The 18,643-nt window shown below is 34.0% G+C and overlaps 1 protein-coding gene across 2 annotated transcripts; it reads left to right on the top strand.

Moving 5' to 3' along the window:
• Window positions 1-8,506: 8,506 nt before the first annotated feature.
• LOC113308994 (mitogen-activated protein kinase homolog MMK1-like) lies at window positions 8,507-14,363 on the top strand. Of its 2 annotated transcripts, XM_026557437.1 has the most exons (7): window positions 8,507-8,571; window positions 8,685-9,009; window positions 9,108-9,237; window positions 10,833-10,970; window positions 12,150-12,482; window positions 13,399-13,579; window positions 13,681-14,363. In XM_026557437.1, exons 2-7 carry the CDS (start codon window positions 8,759-8,761, stop codon window positions 13,851-13,853), a joined length of 1,206 nt encoding a protein of 401 aa, XP_026413222.1. In that variant the 5' UTR covers window positions 8,507-8,571; window positions 8,685-8,758; the 3' UTR covers window positions 13,854-14,363. The 2 variants fall into 2 exon arrangements, with proteins under 2 accessions (XP_026413222.1, XP_026413214.1); XM_026557429.1 differs by having other exon boundaries at window positions 8,519-9,009.
• Window positions 14,364-18,643: the final 4,280 nt, after the last annotated feature.

An 18,643-nucleotide genomic window follows, 5' to 3' on the forward strand; every position in this document is an offset into this window, starting at 1 on the left:
ATTGACCATTGACCGGTCGTTGACTTTGGCCATTGACCGACATTGACTTCATGGAGCACTGGGCTAGATGGTAGCTACGTCGGTTGGATGGATGGCAGGCTTGGATGGGGGCCAAATGGTGATTCAAGTAACAAATTGGCCCATTATGTGGCATTTTTACTCATGATACAAACATTATCGAACCTGTTATAATAGAACTAGCAACAGATGTTGGAAATCAAATTAAACAAAAAATAATGAGTACAAAAAATAAATTCTCTCTGTTGTTGGATTTGTATACGGGCAAGAAAATGGCTCTGAGTTTATTGGTGGAGAGATTTTTATCGCAGGCATTGTTGTCGACTTTGTAAACAAAACCCCAAAAACAAATGAAAGAAGACTGCACATTCACAAACACGTGACATGAAATTGGATAAAAATAACGAAGTAGGTGCAAACTCAAAATTAGTGGACTAGGTGCACCCCTAATAACTAATTACACCTAGGTGCAAGAACTAAATACCGCTTAAATATAATATATTAATTCATCTTCTTCTAATTAAAATTCTAGCTTCATTCTTGATTTGGTACCCTGTGAAAAGCCACAGTTCGCCTAAAACACCACAAAGAAAAAAAAAAAAAAAAGAAACAAGAAGAAGCTGCCTGACCATAGCTTGACCGCTCGATCATAACAGAGCCGAACGACTATGTGATGCAGGGCGGAAGCATTGAATAGAATTAAAATCTAAAATTCATGTTTCCGAGATACCACTCTCGAGGAAAACACTACTTTATAATTCATCTAAAACTGTTTAATATCAAAACAAATAACTCTTTATATAGATAACTTTTCTCATATTTTCTAAACTACCAAAATACTTATTACCTAAAATAAAAGATATTTTTAAACTAATAAATCCCTACATAGACAATTATATTACTAAAATATTCTTAATAAAAAAAAGATAACTTAATTAATTATAATATTATTTTCTAAATAATAATACCAAATAAGAAAATAATACCAATAAACAAATATATTTCTTTTTCCTAAATACTCCACCATTCTCCCCTTCCCAGAAAAAATCCGCACTCGAATTTTGCCAGTATAATTACTCGCATTTAAGGTTCGGTGAGGAAACTTATATAATCCTCCGGCAAATCCAAAATTTTGCAAAGTTATTTTTGGACACAATAATACATGCAATGAACTAATCGTACAAACTTCATCATCAAAATTACTAAAATATTCTTAAAAGATGAAAATAACTTAATTAATCACAATATTAAATAATAATAATAATATAATACCAGAAAACAAATATATGTTCTTTCCCTAAATACTCTACCACTACGGGACTATAAGAAGTAATTCCGCAATTAATACTGACCATTTCCATGTCCTATTTGATCGTCTAGTCATCCCACAGTCAATTTGATATCTCCATCTGACATGTCTTATATCATGCACAAAATTGGTCAATTAGCCTTAAAAACAACAATTTATGGGTGAGAAAGACATGTAAAGTTTGATATTGTTCTAATATCCTAGAATCTAAAAGATATTGTTTAAATATCCTGACCTGGGTATTTAACCCAAAACTCAAATTTAGTTTTCCCACATTTGTCGAAAATACCCTTCCTTCTGCCTAATTGTTATAAGCAAAACACAATAGATTTTTTTATATAAATGTCGTCTTCTTCGTTACTACCGTCGTCTTTCTTCGTTGTGACCACCGTATCCACCATCATCACCACAACCACTTGTTTAATCACTTCTTACAGTCAATCCAACCCTACTAACTCAACTATTGAAAATCCAATTTCACCAAATCTATGAAGCTAAAAGAGGGAACAAATGCAACAAATTTACGGAATTTGAGATGTATTCTGATTCGAGAAATTGTGTGAAAAATCAGTGTGAATGTGTTGTTTCCGTCGTTGATGTTTGTAGTCAATTGAAAGGGTTTCAAGTCCAATTCATGTTCTGTTTGGAGAGGGGAAGAATGGGTTGTGGTTGGATAAATTTTTTAAGAGAGATTAAGTAGTTCTTATGGGTTCTATTGGAAGAGCTGAGACTGAGACTTGATTTATAATTAAAGAAGAACAGAAAATATTTTAGTTTTCTTTTTCAAGCAACCGTTAGACCTGAGAAAAACAACTGAAAAACAATAGTTGTGGTTGTCGATAATGATTGGAAGTGAATAACCAAAATCTTGAATGATTCTGTGTATATGAGTGCTTAGGAGACTTTTCAGGGAAGGAGTGTTATAAGTAGAGGCCGAAAATACCACATCGTACTCACCTCTTCATCACCATAAAAACCCCTTCAACCTGTTCGATGGAGTTCCTGGAAGAAGAGCAAAAAAGTGTTGGAGTATTAGGACATTAGTGAACTGAGTAGAGAGTGTATGGTGTTCATGATTGATGTATGGTGTGTATCACTTTGAAGTAACACTAGTTGATTTCCAGTAATGCTTTCTGGTTTCACGTTTATGATATTGTGAATGATTCAACGAAAAAAAAGATTGCTTACATCATAGACTAAAGTTGGATGAAACCAGCATACTCTGATAAAAACTGATTTTTGGGCAAGATGAAATTAGTTTCATCTTGCATACTCTGACAACAACAACAACAACAAAAAAATCATCTTGCACGTATGAAAAAAAATGGTTGGATGAAACCAATTTCATCCCGTAGTTTGACAAAAAAATAAAAATTCTTCAGGATGTTTCTGGTTTCATCCTGCATAATCTGACAAGACTATATAGTGCAGGCTAACTTAACTAGATTTTTTCCCGATTAATTGACCTGTAATTAAGATACATATACATTGTTAAATAAATTTAAACTCATCAACGTAAGAAAAGATACATTTTTTACAAACAAAAAACTTAAACTTAAACTACATCAGTAGCTTTTTTGTAACGACCTATTGCTAAACAACCTTGTATTGAAACAACGATATTAGTTCGTTCAACTACCGATTACTTCGTTCATCATTAAGTATTTCTTGTATGAGATCTACTCGTTTTGTGCTCATCATCTTCCTTAGTATTGCTTCGCCATTCCACGATCATGACTGCAAAAATAAGTCTTGATTCAGTTTGTATTTTATAAATGAAAAAAGTTCAATAACAAATGTGAACACACGATGAAACATGGATGAAACCAGTTATACTCAGTATTAGCATAAGATATATTAAGGTTTCATTCAATGGAAAACACATTATGAAACCAGTTGCATCCTTGTTTAAACTTGGATGAAAACAATTTTAGTTCAATCCAAAACAGGATGAATCCAGTTTCATCTTGGTGTAAGCATGGACGAAATTAAAACAAATTCAAAAGAGATTGTATCAACACTTCAGTAGATCTATAAAAATCATAAATAACATATCCAATTAAACACTTGAGTTTCATTTGACAAGATGTACAAAGGTTTCATCCAACGACAATTAAGATGAAACTTTAAAAATAAAAGAAAGAATAATAACAATGTCAACACATGATGAAACATGGAAGAAACTAGGCTTATCCAGTGAAAACACATGATGAAACCAGTTTCATCTTGTAATAACGCAGGATGTACAAACATTTCATCCAATGGCAATTAAGATGAAACCAGTTTTTGCGTGTCAGTTTTGGAGACAATATAAGAATCACATTATCCAACTACGTAATGCATAAGCAAACAAACACATAAGATGGGTTTATGCCCCTGCATCAACATACACTAAAATATTTCGTCATATTCTAAGGCCATAGAAACTCAGTAAACATTCCAAGTCCAAGAAAAGTTGTTATTTTCTAGGCTTAGTGATATATACATAACCTAGCTATAGAGATGCTATATGGATCACATTTAGCTAACTAGGTAAGGCTATATAGATCACATTTAGATGTAGAGATGCTATATATATATATATATTATAAGCCGTAGAAACTCCCACATACATTATTACAAACACGCTACAAACAAGTTTTACCATAAACATATTTTTGGCCAGGGCGAAACTGATTTCATCCTCCATATTTTGAAGAAAAAAAAAGATTGGTTAGGGTGAAATTGGTTTCATCCTTCGTATTATTAAAGAACAACTTTTTTTTTATCCAGGGTGAAATTGGTTTCATCCTTCATATCTTGAAACATAAACATTCATAAACCTATCGAACCTGCACACTCTGACGAAAGTAATTTTTGACGGGATGAAACCAGTTTCATTTTCTACCTATTTTGACATTCTTACAAACACCCGATGAGCATGATTTCAATAATGGAGAATAGCTTTCTTCTTATTAATTTTTAACCCATACAATACGCAAACCAGTTTCATCCAATACTTATAACCATTAAGTTCATTACAACAATCAACCAAAATTCAATTACATCCAGTGAAATGAAAATAAAATTAACCAGTTCAACAAATCAACTAAAATCCAGTTAAGTGGAAATAAAATCAACCAATTAAACAAATCAATCATGAAATATTGAAAATAAAATTAAAACAGAGTTAGGGTTTGGAAACTTACTAATCCTAGGAGACATTTTGTGAAATTGATCATTTGAAACCCTAATTTTGCTAGGAATTTTTCATGTTGTAGCTAGTGTTGGTGTTTGTAGACTGTAGAGAGACCAATTTCAACGACGATGTTACTGTTAATGGTGCAGACGGTGGACAAAGATGATGATATTGTTGATGTCGTTGATGGTGAGCAGATGATGGATCGATGGCAGAGAAAGATGATTACGGTGGAGCAACGATGGAGAAAAATGATTTTGTTGAAGCAACGACGAAGAAAGGTAATCTTGGTACTGCTGATTTCTTTTGGAGATGTTGGAGAGAAAGAAAAGATCGGCAATTTCTAGGTAGTGACAAGATCTGTTAAAGGATAAATCTGCCAGTTTAACATTTAAATAATTCCCGTCCATTTCACTCATGTGAAAACTTACCCGTCCATCTGAACCGGGAGGTACACTGTTCTGGGAAAATGACCCATTTCTGTATATCATGCTAGTATCTTGGATGCACATAAAACAAAACAAGCCTAGCATGTTTGGATGTGTACTTTAGAAGTAACTTTTTGATTTCTAGAAATCAAAAAGCAAAAAGTTAGCTTGTGTATCAAATTTCCAAATGATTTTTAGAAGCAAAAAAGTTAATTTTTTTGTAAAGCAAAATAATGACTTGTGCAATTCAAAATCTGACTAAAGGATTTGGCCTCCTTGGCCAAGATATCTGCTGCATTATTTGCAGCTCTAGGTACATAAAAAAAACCTAAAAAATTCTGACAAAGATTAAATTCACTATTGACTTCATCCATTATGGCTTGATTCTGCCATTCAATTCCTGATTCTTTCCCATTCAGATAGTCAATGAGGTTTTTTCAATCTCCTTCTACCAAAAAGTTGGACAGTCCATGTTCAACTGCCCATTTCGCTCCATGTCTTATACCTATTGCTTTCGCTTCTTCAGCGGTAGAAGATGAGAATGGTCCTGCCCTGCTTTGCTCAAATCCACCTGCATCATTTCTGAGTATTAAAGAAAACCTGCAGACATAGTTATAGAATTCCAGGATGCATCTATATTGATCTTCAATTGATTTTTCTTTGGTGGGGACCAAGTACTAGAAATCAAGTTGTCAGTTTTCACCCGAGGAACATAATGGTTACCTTTACTCCAAAAGTCTAAGTATCTTTGTATTTCTACACTTAATTGAGCACTGGATTGATTAGTTTTTTTCAAAAACTCTACTACATCTCTCCTTCCATATGAACCAAGCTTTTGTTAAAATTAGTTTTATAAAGATAATTGGATTTAATTTTCCCATCCATTGCTTACAAATATCCAAGAAGGTTATAGAACTATGAAAACAAGGTACTACCGGGTTTGGTTCTGCAGCCCAAACAACTTTAGCATATGGACAAAAAATCAGAAGATGTTCTATAGACTCTTCTTCAGTGCACCCAAAAGAACAGTTTGGATGAACATCCTCCATAAATTTAGATAATTTCAAATTTATGGAGAGCACATTTTGTAAGCATTTCCATGCAAAGATTTTTATTCTGTCAGAAATATCTAGACTCCATAGCCTTTTCCAGAAAGAATCGGGTTGTCCTAAGTTATAATGATTCACAGTTTTCTCATTCAGATTATTATACATGGATTTAACAGTAAAATACCAGACTTAGTAAGAAGCTATCTTAGAGTATCAGGTTTGCCTTTTGCTATCCTAGTATTAATGATTTTTTCAGCAATATGAATAGGGAACATTTCCAAAATTAAGGTAGAATTCCACTTCTCTGCGATTGGATCAATAAGATCTTTCACAAGTGTTAAATGGTTGTTTATGTCTGTTTTCCAGTTACTGAGATTATTTTCCAAGTTAAGGATCCACTTGTCCTCCCAAATATTAGTATTGTTACCATCCCCAATTTCCCAATACTATTTTGTTCCACTAATTGGATACCTTTATATATGCATTTCCAAATCCAAGAGCTAGTTGTTGGCTTCCTTGCCTTGAAGGGTGAAGTGTTTCTAAAATATCTAGGTTTTAATTGAGATAACCATAGTGCTTTTGGTTCCGCTAAAAGTCTCCAAGCTAGTTTAGTTATCATAGCTAGGTTAAATCTATGAGCATTTCTTAGACCTAACTCTCTCTTGTGTTTAGGTTTACAAAGACAAGAATAAGATCTAGGATAATATCCCTTATAGTCTGTTTCTTTGTCCCACCAAAAATCTCTCTGTAAGGCATCTATTTTATTAGTAGTTTTCTTAGGTAATATGAAACAGCTCATTTGATAGCTGACCATACTTGCTAAGGTTGTCTTGTTAAGGACAAGTTTGCTTGTTTGAGCAAGCATTTTTCCCATCCAAATTTTTATTTTATTTTCCATCTTAGAAACTAAGTCATCAAAAAGTTTTATTTTTTCCTTAGTAATGAAAAGAGGAGTTCCTAAATAGGAATCTAGAGGGTTAATTTTTTTTATTTTTAAAAGTTTACTTATCATGATCTTGAAGTAGATAAATCTAATGTTAGGATGGATAACCCCAATCCTACATTTGATGGCTCTACTTATCATGATGTAAGGGTTTCTAACTCCCTAAGTTAGTTCTTTTTGAATGCACCTAACTTACAAAAATAAAATAAAGTAAAATAACGACTTGTGCAAAAATGCATCTACTTACTTCTGATATTCAACCGCGCTATAAATAAAGGATGAAATCCCCTGTCTACTTGAAAGTGGAGACAGACAATTCTTACTCGCCAAAGAAATTAAGTCAGACAAACTGACTGGTTGAGACACCGGTAGGGCAGTCAATGGATAACCGAATATTCGATATCCGTTCGAGTCCTTCCGAATCATTAGGATATTATCCGAAATTTCGGATAACGGATATCGGATACGGATACCTTATCGAATATTCTTACTTTAACGAAACGGATAGGGAAAAGGCATTATCCTATAGAATAATATCCGATATCCGTTAAAGAATGCATATGCAAAAAAATTTATATTTTTGTTGAGTAATATATTTAGGCCTTGTTTGGCAAAATTTATGATTATCTATTTATGATTATAGATAATCAAAAATAGATAAATGATTTTAGTATAATCATTTTTATAATAAATTTTCACAAACACCTTTATCAAATAATTGATTATCTTTAAAAAATGCTCCCTAAAGTAGTGGAAAAAATAATGATCTAGAACTTTTTTCTAAGTTCCCTAGTGTTTTTTTAACCCTCTCTTGATAGTTTATAGAAAATAAGAGGAATAAACACAACTCAATTTTATTAAGAAAAAATAATTGATTATAATAATTTTTAAACAACTTTTTTTTGTTTATGGAAATAATGGATTTTTTCAATTATGATTAAAATAAGCAATTATTATAATGGTTACCAAACACATATAGAATCCATTATAATCTGCATAATGGATTATGGGATGATAATCCATTAAAATAATGGTTACCAAACAGCCCCTTAGTAGTTAGCTTGGTAGTATGTGAAGAGTGGTAGAAATAAAAATATTATGTAAGAACAAAAACACAACTAATTTTTATTGCTTGTGAGAAAAGCGGAGAATTTTTCAATATTGATGGAGAAGATTTGAGTTTTGTTTAAATCTAATTTAATGTAATGATTTTAAAGTCAAATTGTGCATTTGATCAAGGTATTTGGTTTTGTTTAGTTGAATTTCCTTAGGGTTTCTTTGATTTTTTTTTTGTAATTTATGAAATTAGAGAAAGACTAAAAAATAACTTACATTGTTTTTATTATAATGAATTACTATCGGATATTACCGGATAACTGACATTATTATCGAAAGGATAACGAAAATAATTTCGAATATCAGTCGGATATTATCGGATATCGAATATCCGGTAATCTATCGGTAACGGATATGGTAGATGCCATATCCGTTTCGATAGCTACCGTTGACAGGCCTGGACACCGGAGCATAAAAAGGAGAAAGCGAGGGAACAAATTTATCTATTTTTTATTTTTAGCTACAATGTTTTCTTTATTACAAGATCTTAAATCATTATATACCAAAAAAGGAAAAGAAAGAAAAAGAATGTAATTTTTTTTCTCTTCAAATCTCATCATTCTTAGTATTATTATCCTGACCTAATTTCTTCACGTTTAGAGAGAGATTGATCTGAGTATTATTTGTTGTTTCTATTTTCTAGGGTTTCGAATCTGAACCAAATATAACTTATTAGACAGACAGAGAGAAAGAGAGAAATAGAGAGAGAGGGACGAAATGGATGGAACCCAAGAAGCGGCAGCTACTGATACGGTGATGGGAGAGGCACCGTCTGGGGTTACAGCCGGGGAAGGACCACAACCACCATCAGCATCCGAAGGTGGTGGTGGAATGGAAAATATTCCAGCGACCCTAAGCCATGGTGGGAAATTTATTCAATATAACATATTTGGGAATATTTTTGAGGTTACTGCTAAATACAAACCTCCAATCATGCCCATCGGCAAAGGCGCCTACGGAATCGTTTGGTAATCCTCATTTCATTTGTTTTCTAATATACACCTTGGAAGAGAAGCAAAAAAATTATTGTTTGAATTATCATTCTCGTTTTTTTTTGAAAATTTAGTTCGGCTTTGAATTCTGAGACTAGTGAACAAGTTGCAATTAAGAAGATTGCTAATGCTTTTGACAACAAGATTGATGCCAAAAGGACTCTACGTGAGATTAAGCTTCTTCGCCATATGGATCATGAAAACGTCAGTGAGTACATTCATTTATGATTTTTTTTTCATTCATTACAAATATATGCAATGATCAAATATTTTTAATATCCATTGGATTGAATTTAATGTCTACTGAGGGGGCTACCCTGATTTAAAATGTCACTTGGATGTGCAAGAAAACAAACATTTTTTTTTTTTTAAAATCTCACCATTTCATTGAAAATCTTGAATCTTGTTTGACATGACATTGGTTCAGTCACATTTTCCTCTCCTGCACCCACCTTACAACTTATTCTCATTCTAATACGTTGCCCAGTTTTGTGCCAACATACATTTGCCACTGTCGTTATAACATTATTTAGTTCCGATCTTTTGTAATTCCGAACCTTGCTTTTGTTCATTGTTTCTTTCTATTTTGATTCTATCTAAAGATATTAACCTTACTTATGTTAAACTATTACCATATATCAACATCTTAATTGAATTTGTGATCCGCATTGTACACCTCTTAGCACTTGAAACTTAAAACATGAAATTGGAAACCACTGTCATTTGACGTTTCTAATGTTCAGTTGGTGTTTCCCTCTGCGTTTAGTGATAAAACAACTAGATTGGGTGACCGTCACACATGTGCATTGAGTGGAAATATGGTTTGTGTTATTTCAATTGAATTTAGGTCAGTGAACAATAAGACGTTTACACTCTACACCTCTGACAGGTTAAATTGTTGGTCTGAGAGGCATAACGAGCATTTTTTTTCTTACTCGTGACTCATTTGACATTTAGATGTATATTATGATTTTCATTTTTTACGAACACGAATGCCATGTATAAGCTCTCTTCTTTTTCTATATTTCTCTCTATCTTTAAGTATGTCTGTGCTTTTCTTTTTTGTCTGCTGAAAGTAAAGCTGATGTTTGGTAGACAACCTGTTCGATACTATACTCATCTTTTGGAGACAAACCCCGGTGTCCTAATTACCTTTTCTAAGCACTATCTATAATCCTTTTCAATGTACTTGGGGGTATCTGGATCTAGTTTTAACTTTAATGAATCAAACGTCCACCTAAACTTTTTTGAATCTTTTTTCCCAGATTAAAAGTAGATTTTTGTTGGGAGACATGAAAGTTATACTGGCCATCTCTAATTTTGATTATTGCAGAATTTCCCTTTTTGTATTGGTAATTAATAATTGCTTTCAGTTTTTTCCCAATTGATATACGTAATTCTCTTTTAGGCAGCCAAGTACCACAATGGTAGCAATTATAGTCTTGTAACCGAGTAATAGTCGAGAAATTTCTCAATAACTCGTTGTCTTGTTGTGAATTGGTTTCTTCAACTATTGAGTGACTCAATCAGTGGAGAGTGTGAGTGTCTTTTAGATTTTGAGTCTAAGTCTACAAATTAAAATCTATAGCTGTGAATATTGGACCATTAGGGAGTATTGGAACATAAAAAGCAAGTTTGAAACCAACAATGTGTAAACTCCTTTTTTAGGCTATCTTGTTCACGCCCATTGTCGAACTTTTTATATTATATCAGCAAAGAACCTTATGCATTTTGACTGCTCACAAATTTAGAAAAAGCTGATGCTGTGTTAACTGATGGAAATTGTATTTGCCTTATAGGTAGTGGCAATCAGAGATATAATACCACCACCTGATCGAGGGGCCTTTAATGATGTTTATATCGCATATGAGTTGATGGACACTGATCTTCATCAGATTATTCGTTCAAACCAAGCCTTATCCGAGGAGCATTGTCAGGTACTTTGGTGGCTTATGATTATTACTTTTTTCTTTTTTTTTTGTCATTAATAGGTTGTATTTTTGTTTTGTTTGTCCAGTTGTCCACCGACCCGTAGTTAAAAAAACCCAAGATTAGAACTGACCTGTCAATTTACTCATCCAAAACCCTCGAGTATGCTTCTTGGTGATATATTGTGGATTTCTGATTGAAGCATACAGAATTTTCATCAGCTAAACAATCTCTCTGCTGAGTTCTGGTCTCATGCATAAATGGGTCTCTAACTTTTGGTACCTCTGATACAAACTGAGCAAAAAGATACAATAAGTAGGAAGCACAACCCCAAAAAATTCCACGAATGCTTCGAAAAAAAAAATCCACGAAACTTCTGTTAAGGAACCTAGCACTAGCGGTTTCAACAATTCTTGTACTATGCTTGGACAGTAAAACCTATACGCGTTGGATCTTTCATGTTATCCAAAAAAGAAACCACTCGTGGTTCTAAGATCCAAATTCTGTTTTCCGTGCATTAAATATTCAAGCTTTCACCGCGCAACCCCGAAAGTCTCACAACACTTTACTCGCATTGTATATATAATAGTCAAATAGATATAAGATTTGTTTCTCTTTCTTTCTTATAGACCAAGTTACTATCCTTATTCTTAATGAGGAAATTGTAGTAATATTCTGTTATGAGCAAGCAATTAATCTCTCTAATATATATAGCTCTCTCACTATAAAAAAAAACAGAGCAATATGAAAAGGCACTCAGCGTTGATACCCATCATATGAGATTCATCTCAGGGCTCATTCAAGCTTGGGCACTTTGTACAAAATGGAGATTACTCTAGAGACATAATGGATATTATGCTCCAGTCTTCAGTCATGGTGCCTAACTAGAAACTTTTTTGAAGGTTAAGTTCCTAGGCAATGTAACAATAACAATGAATTCTTCAAGTTTAATCCCTTTATAATTTTTGATGCTTGTTTAATGTATGGGGCCAACTCCTAAGCATGTTCATACAGTTCAATAGTCATCATCCCTGATGCCGGAAACCCATCAATCCCTCAATAGTTCATACCCATTTTCTGTGTTTACTATGTGTATAGTTTGTATATTTTTTTTGTTCGACTTCTATTCCTGGATTTTTACTAGAAACACAATTGACACAGTTTCTCTTCAATGTTTTATTGTCCAGTATTTTTTGTATCAGATACTCCGTGGATTGAAATACATACACTCCGCGAATGTTCTGCATAGGGATCTGAAGCCTAGCAATCTTCTCCTGAATGCGAATTGTGATTTAAAGATTTGTGACTTTGGACTTGCACGCATCACTTCGGAAACTGATTTTATGACAGAGTATGTTGTAACAAGATGGTATCGAGCACCAGAACTCTTATTGAACTCATCAGAATATACTGCTGCAATTGATGTGTGGTCTGTAGGCTGCATTTTCATGGAATTGATGGACCGTAAGCCTCTTTTTCCCGGTCGAGATCATGTGCACCAGCTACGTTTACTGTTGGAGGTAGTAGCATTATTCTATATCAGTTATTACCTTCAGCCCACCCTAACAACTATTTGACCGTGAAGTCCTATATTACTTTTAACACTGCATGTATGCTCTTATCAAGTATGCAGAAGCACCATGGTAAGCTTAAAAAGAGTTAGTGTTAGAATTCGCTTAACGTCTCACTTCAAGTATTCATACTTTAAGAAAGAGAGTGTTAGACTACAGTCACGCTCTTAGAATGTCTGAATGGATTTTATTATAGAACTTTGACGAGTAGGAAATTGAGTTATATGAAATGTGACACTTTTTTCGCATGATAAGTTTAGTTACAGTCAGTGTAACTGTACGACATAGTGTACTTCATGTCGGCTTTGTCAAAATTTCTCCACCTTTCGGACCATGTGTAGTCATTTTTCTTTTTTGTTAGAAGTACAGTACAAACTTATGTAATGACTAGTTTGACCTTCACCATGCACGGGGAGATTGTGTTTACCCACTTAAGCATCTTTGAAAATGTGAGATTTGCTATAATTTGTTGATGTTGAGAAATCTAGTGAATATTCTGCTTTTGCCTCAGATGATTAATGTTCTGAATCAATCTGTTATTACTAACCCGAACATTTAAACATCTGGTTTCGCAGAACCCACACATCTAGCCTGAGATTTTCACTTTTCTAGTGCTTGCATTTGGTTTCTAATGGCCTTACCTGGCATGCTTGGGATTACTTTTACTTTTTTCATGTTTGTTAGTTCTTGCTATAATTTAATTAAGCATATGGATAGACATAGATTCGGGTAGCCAGCGTAATTTTTTTTTTTTCATGCTCTTTATACAGAAAATCTATGAATATTTCAACATCTCAAAATATATGCTTTTGGCTGATTATCTGTCCTCATTATTGCTGAGAGTAAGAGTGTTTCACATGTACAGCTTATCGGCACTCCATCTGAAGCTGACTTGGGATTTGTGAATGATAATGCAAAGAGATACATCCGACAGCTTCCTCGTCACACTCGGCAGTCACTCACTGAGAAGTTTCCTCATGTTCATCCGTCTGCTATTGATCTTGTTGAAAAGATGCTAACTTTTGATCCTAGAGTTAGGATTACAGGTAAGCTTGCTAATTCGTGGCTTCTATCTTTCTTAAGAGTTTCTTCTTCAGATATTGTAATGCTTACTGAATTTGTTTTCTTTTGGTGGTGGTGGGTGTAGTTGAAGATGCATTGGCTCATCCATATCTAGCGACCTTGCACGACATTAGTGATGAGCCAATGTGCATAACTCCTTTCAATTTTGATTTTGAGCAACACGCATTGTCAGAGGAACAGATGAAGGAGCTCATTTACAGGGAAGCCCTTGCTTTTAATCCCGAGTATCAGCCATAGTAGTAAAAACCGAGTTTGTTGTTCATCATCAACCACCAGATTTCATATTTCACCCAGGTGGGTATTCTCGACATCTGCCACCTACCTTCTTAAAGGCAGCCAAAAAAAGAAAAAAAAAAGGAACTGAAAGGAAAAACAAGAACGGTAAATTGGTCCCCATGATTTAACGGTTATGTAAATATGTGCGTCCAAAACATTCATGTTCTCTTAATTCCTTCTCTTTTGAAGATTGTAATGATTTCTGTGAGGGTGATCGAGGTTAATATTTTTCTTTAGGGATTTGATGTTGGATGGACCAACAGCGGACGATGTATGTTTACATGGTTGTTGTGGATGGACCAACAACGGACGATGTATGTTTACATGGTTGTTGTATCGAGGTAGTTAGTTTTTTGGGTGATTTTCGTAGCATCTAATTTGCTACTCCCTCCGTCATAGTTTACTTGTCAAAATTTGGGATTTTTTTTGTCTTAAATTACATAATTACATGCCAAAGTTTCATATTTTCCACTTTTTATTCTAATTTACCCCTCTGTTGGAATCAGGTCATATTATTGAGAATTGTATAATTCTATTTCCCATACGCAATTTTAAATTCTCCTCTCTCCTATATCCTTTATTTTTTTTTGTTTTAAATTCTTTAAGTAAAGACCGGAAAACTAGATATGTAAAAAACGGGTCACTCAGAAGTAATATCAAAAACCCCTTATCTCAAATAATTTTGTAATGATCGAATAACCCTTTAGTTAATTTTAATTTTATTTAATTTAATTAGATAATAATTAATTTCTACGGTTGGAATCGATCCAAACCTGGACGTAAAACCAATTTCTACGGTTGGAATCAATCAAAACCTGGACGTAAAATCAATTTCTACGGTTGGAATTAAAAGGAACCTGGACGTAAAATTGAAATTTACGACTAGATTGACGAAAGGAAAATTTAGTAAACTAAACCTAGACGTAAAATTGAAAATTACGGTTGAAATTCAACTAAATCTAGACGTAAAATTGAAAATTACGGTTGGAATTCAACTAAACCTGGACGTAAAATCACTTCTATGGTTGGAATTAAAAGAAAACTGGACGTAAAATCGGATTTTACGGTTGGAATTAAAAGAAACCTGAACGTAAAATGAGCTTTTACGGTTGGAAACTAATCCAAACCTGGACGTTAAACTACATGCAAATAAAATTTTACGGTTGGAATTAATCCTAACCTGGACGTAAAATCACTTCTACGGTTTTTAAGTTTTATTTTAGTTAAAGGGTAAGCTAGACATTTTGTATATGTGTTAGGATATCCCATAACTACTTTTTTGGACATTAAGAATCCAAGTGAAGCCCCTCTATTGGAGTGTGACGCCCCAATAATAACCTTCAAAAACTATGTATCTTAATTACTAGCTTGGGGTAATTTTGGAAAAAAATCTACTCTCTCTATATTTCTTAATCTGTGTGCAAAAATCAATTTTGGCAAGTAAATTAGGACGGAGGGAGTATTTATTTTCCGTAGCATCTGAAACCGTAGCATCTACCGGTCTTAATTTCGACGGTCAGAAATCCGCCGATTTTCAGCGGTTCATTTTCGAAGTAGTAGTAGATGGTGGTGTTGTACTTCTCAGAATACGCTCATTTTTGGTAAGAATGTAGAGATTTGCAATAGTAACACCCAAAAATATTAGTCTCAAATCCGTTACGATTTGGTTTTTATTCGCAAAAATGACGCCCTACATGTGAGATAGTGTGATAATAAAAGTGTGAGGGAATCCCTCCTCGTATTTACAATGTTTAAGTCATGTAATGTTAGTGTAATAGAAGTGTAAGTTGCTAGTTAGTATTATTTATGCTATTCATGTGTCTCTTGCCGTAGGTAATACGTAGTCATAGTACACTGATACATCAAGTATAATCGGGAAAGTGCGATGATGTAATTAGCAATTAAGTTGCAACGAAAAGAAACAAGTGAGAAGAGGCTATGAACTTTCCGATTTCTACACTTAAAAATTAGACAGAAAATGGGCTATTTAGCCAAAAGGATATTTTTTTGGGTCAAATGGACGGGTAAACATTTCACCTGGGTCAAATAGACGGGAGAGTTTTTTAGTTGAAACGGACGCAACTACCCTTTTGTAACTGCCACATCCACCAAAACCCACCACATTCTCCCTCTCTCTTCAACAAAACCACTAACGTCCTTCATCTTCATCTTCTCACAAACCAGTAAGTTTTCAAACCACCAAATTCCTCCACCGTCTCCCCACACCCAAAACTACCAGAAACTAGTTTCATCCACCGTCTCCTAACAATCATCACTACCAGAAATCGTTTTCCTCCACCGTCTCCTAACAATCATCACTACCAGAAATCAGTTTCATCGACCGTTTGCTCAACATCAACACCGTCATAAAATTGGTTTCATTCACCGTCTGCAAACACCATCAACACTACATCATGAGAGGTTTCTAGCATATTCTAAGAATTAGGTTTCCAATCATTTCAGTGTATTGGAAGAGTTAGGGTTTCAATCGATCCACAGAATGTCTCCTAAAACTAGTAAGTTTTCAAACCGTAACTTTGTTTTGTTCTTATTTTCAGAATTGCATGATTAATTTGTTGAATTGGCTGTTCTTATTTTCATTTCAGTAGATTAATGTGTTGAATTGCTTGTTTTATTTTCATTTCAATTAATATGTTTTAGATGAAATTGGTTTGCATATGGTTATTTAAGTATTTTCAATGTTAAATTGGTTGAAGTGAAATTGAGTGAATTTGGTTTTCATCTGGGTATCTGAATTGTTTCAGCAGGTTTAAAGCAGGATGGAACTGGTTCCATCCAGTGTTAATATGCAGTGTATATTGTTTCAGCAGATTAAAACTGGATGCAAACAGTTTCATTCAGGTTTAAAGATACATCTGCAGTGAATATGAGACTAATAGCATGATAGTATTGTATGTTGTGGATTTTGGTCGTAATTTTAACAGGATTTAATTTGGTTGTTGTATGAAATTGTATGTTATGGATTGCATCTGGATATGTGTTGGATTGATTGCGAAATTGGTTTGCATTTGGTTACAGAATAGGCATAATCGAAGTGATGCTCAGCAGGTGTTTGAAACTGGTTTTCATATAACTTTAAGTTAGGATGTAACTGGTTTGCATCTGTTGGTGGTCTTAAATTTAATGATTATGGGACTAATAACATCATACTGTTGGTGTATTTAGGATGTAGACTAATTTCAGATGATGGATGAAATCTGTATAGTTAGGATGTAGACAATATGCGTTGATTCATTTTGGAAAAACTAAACTAAACATCTCAGTTTAAGTTAGGATGTAACTGGGTAAACACGATGGAATCTGTGTAGTTCTTTGTTATTGGGTAAACACGATGAAACTGAACTAATCACAACATTAATCTGTATAGTTGTTTGTTTTGGTTAGTTCTTTGTATCTGATAGGATGTAATTGATTTATTATGTTATCATGGATGATCTTACTGATTACAAGCCAAATAATAGTTTGTATGTTATATTCATGGATGTAACTGGGTTTCATCTGATACCTGTAGAAACTGGTTTTCATCTAGCTTTAAAGATAGGATGTAATTGAGTTTCATCCAGATTTAAAATATGATTTAACTGGTTTCATCCAAATTGTTGCAGGAAACAGTAGCAAGAAGAGTAAGAAGAGAGCTGGTGCTGAAAGAAGAACCAAGAATAAGCATGATGTGAACGTGGGTGGTGAATCAAGCACAAGGAATGTGGATGATGTGGATGCCGAAATGGATGAAGACAAGTCGGATAAAAAGGAAGGGAAGAAAACGTTCCGATCAAACATGAAACCGACAGTTGATTTGCTGGGTTCACTGGTATTTACTAAAAGACAAGAGGATGTATTAAGGAAGACTAAATTTTGGAACTTTATTGAGGCGATCACAGAAGGAAAGCTGGGCAAGGTCGAATGTAGCAAAGCTCCAAGGGCGTTAGAGTTCATCATAAGAAGTTTTCACCCGAACGAGTTAGCATTCAAGATTGGTGATCACGTTTTCAAGACCGATCCAAACCATCTTGCTGTTATTTTCAAAATACAGAGAATACGTATGAGTGAAGACGATAGAAAACTTTATGGACCAAAAGAAGACCCTAGTTTGAAAACTTCTGCATTTTACACAAAGTACTTTCTGGAGCCAAAGAGAAGGGATGATGAGATGAAAAGGGAAGGTGAAAAGAAGAAAACTGGAGCCAAATAGAAGAAAAGGACATACAAAGAGAAGAATACTGGGGACAAATTGGATAAGATCTACATCGTTGAAGGAATAAAGGCTGTTATAAATGAAGAAGGCAAAGAAGAAGAGTTGGTGATACTTTTGTTGTTGTTCATGTTCTGTACAATCTTCTTCATAAACACCGGAGGTATGTCTATCAACTACAAGTATTTGAACTACCTACAGTCAATCGATAGCATTAATAGAGTTTCATGGCCGGATCTTATCCATGAGCATCTAATGCAAAGTGTTGCAGTCGTACACAAGACACTTTACTCTATCAATGGCTGCAGCTTCTATTTTCTGGTGAGTATCATCTTCAATCTTTTGAATATATATTTTTTTTACATTAAATGAATCATGTGGTGAGTATCATCTTCTATCTTTTGTTGTTGCAGTTATGGATTTTTGAGCAAATGAAAGACATTAATAAGAAAGACAACAGTGAAGCATGGCCAAGGTTTGCAAGATGGGACTTGTATAAAGTATCTTGCGAAATTGAGGGGAAGCTTGAAACTCTTTC

This window comes from Papaver somniferum, chromosome 1, assembly GCF_003573695.1.
Source record: "Papaver somniferum cultivar HN1 chromosome 1, ASM357369v1, whole genome shotgun sequence".
Lineage (NCBI taxonomy): Eukaryota > Viridiplantae > Streptophyta > Magnoliopsida > Ranunculales > Papaveraceae > Papaver > Papaver somniferum.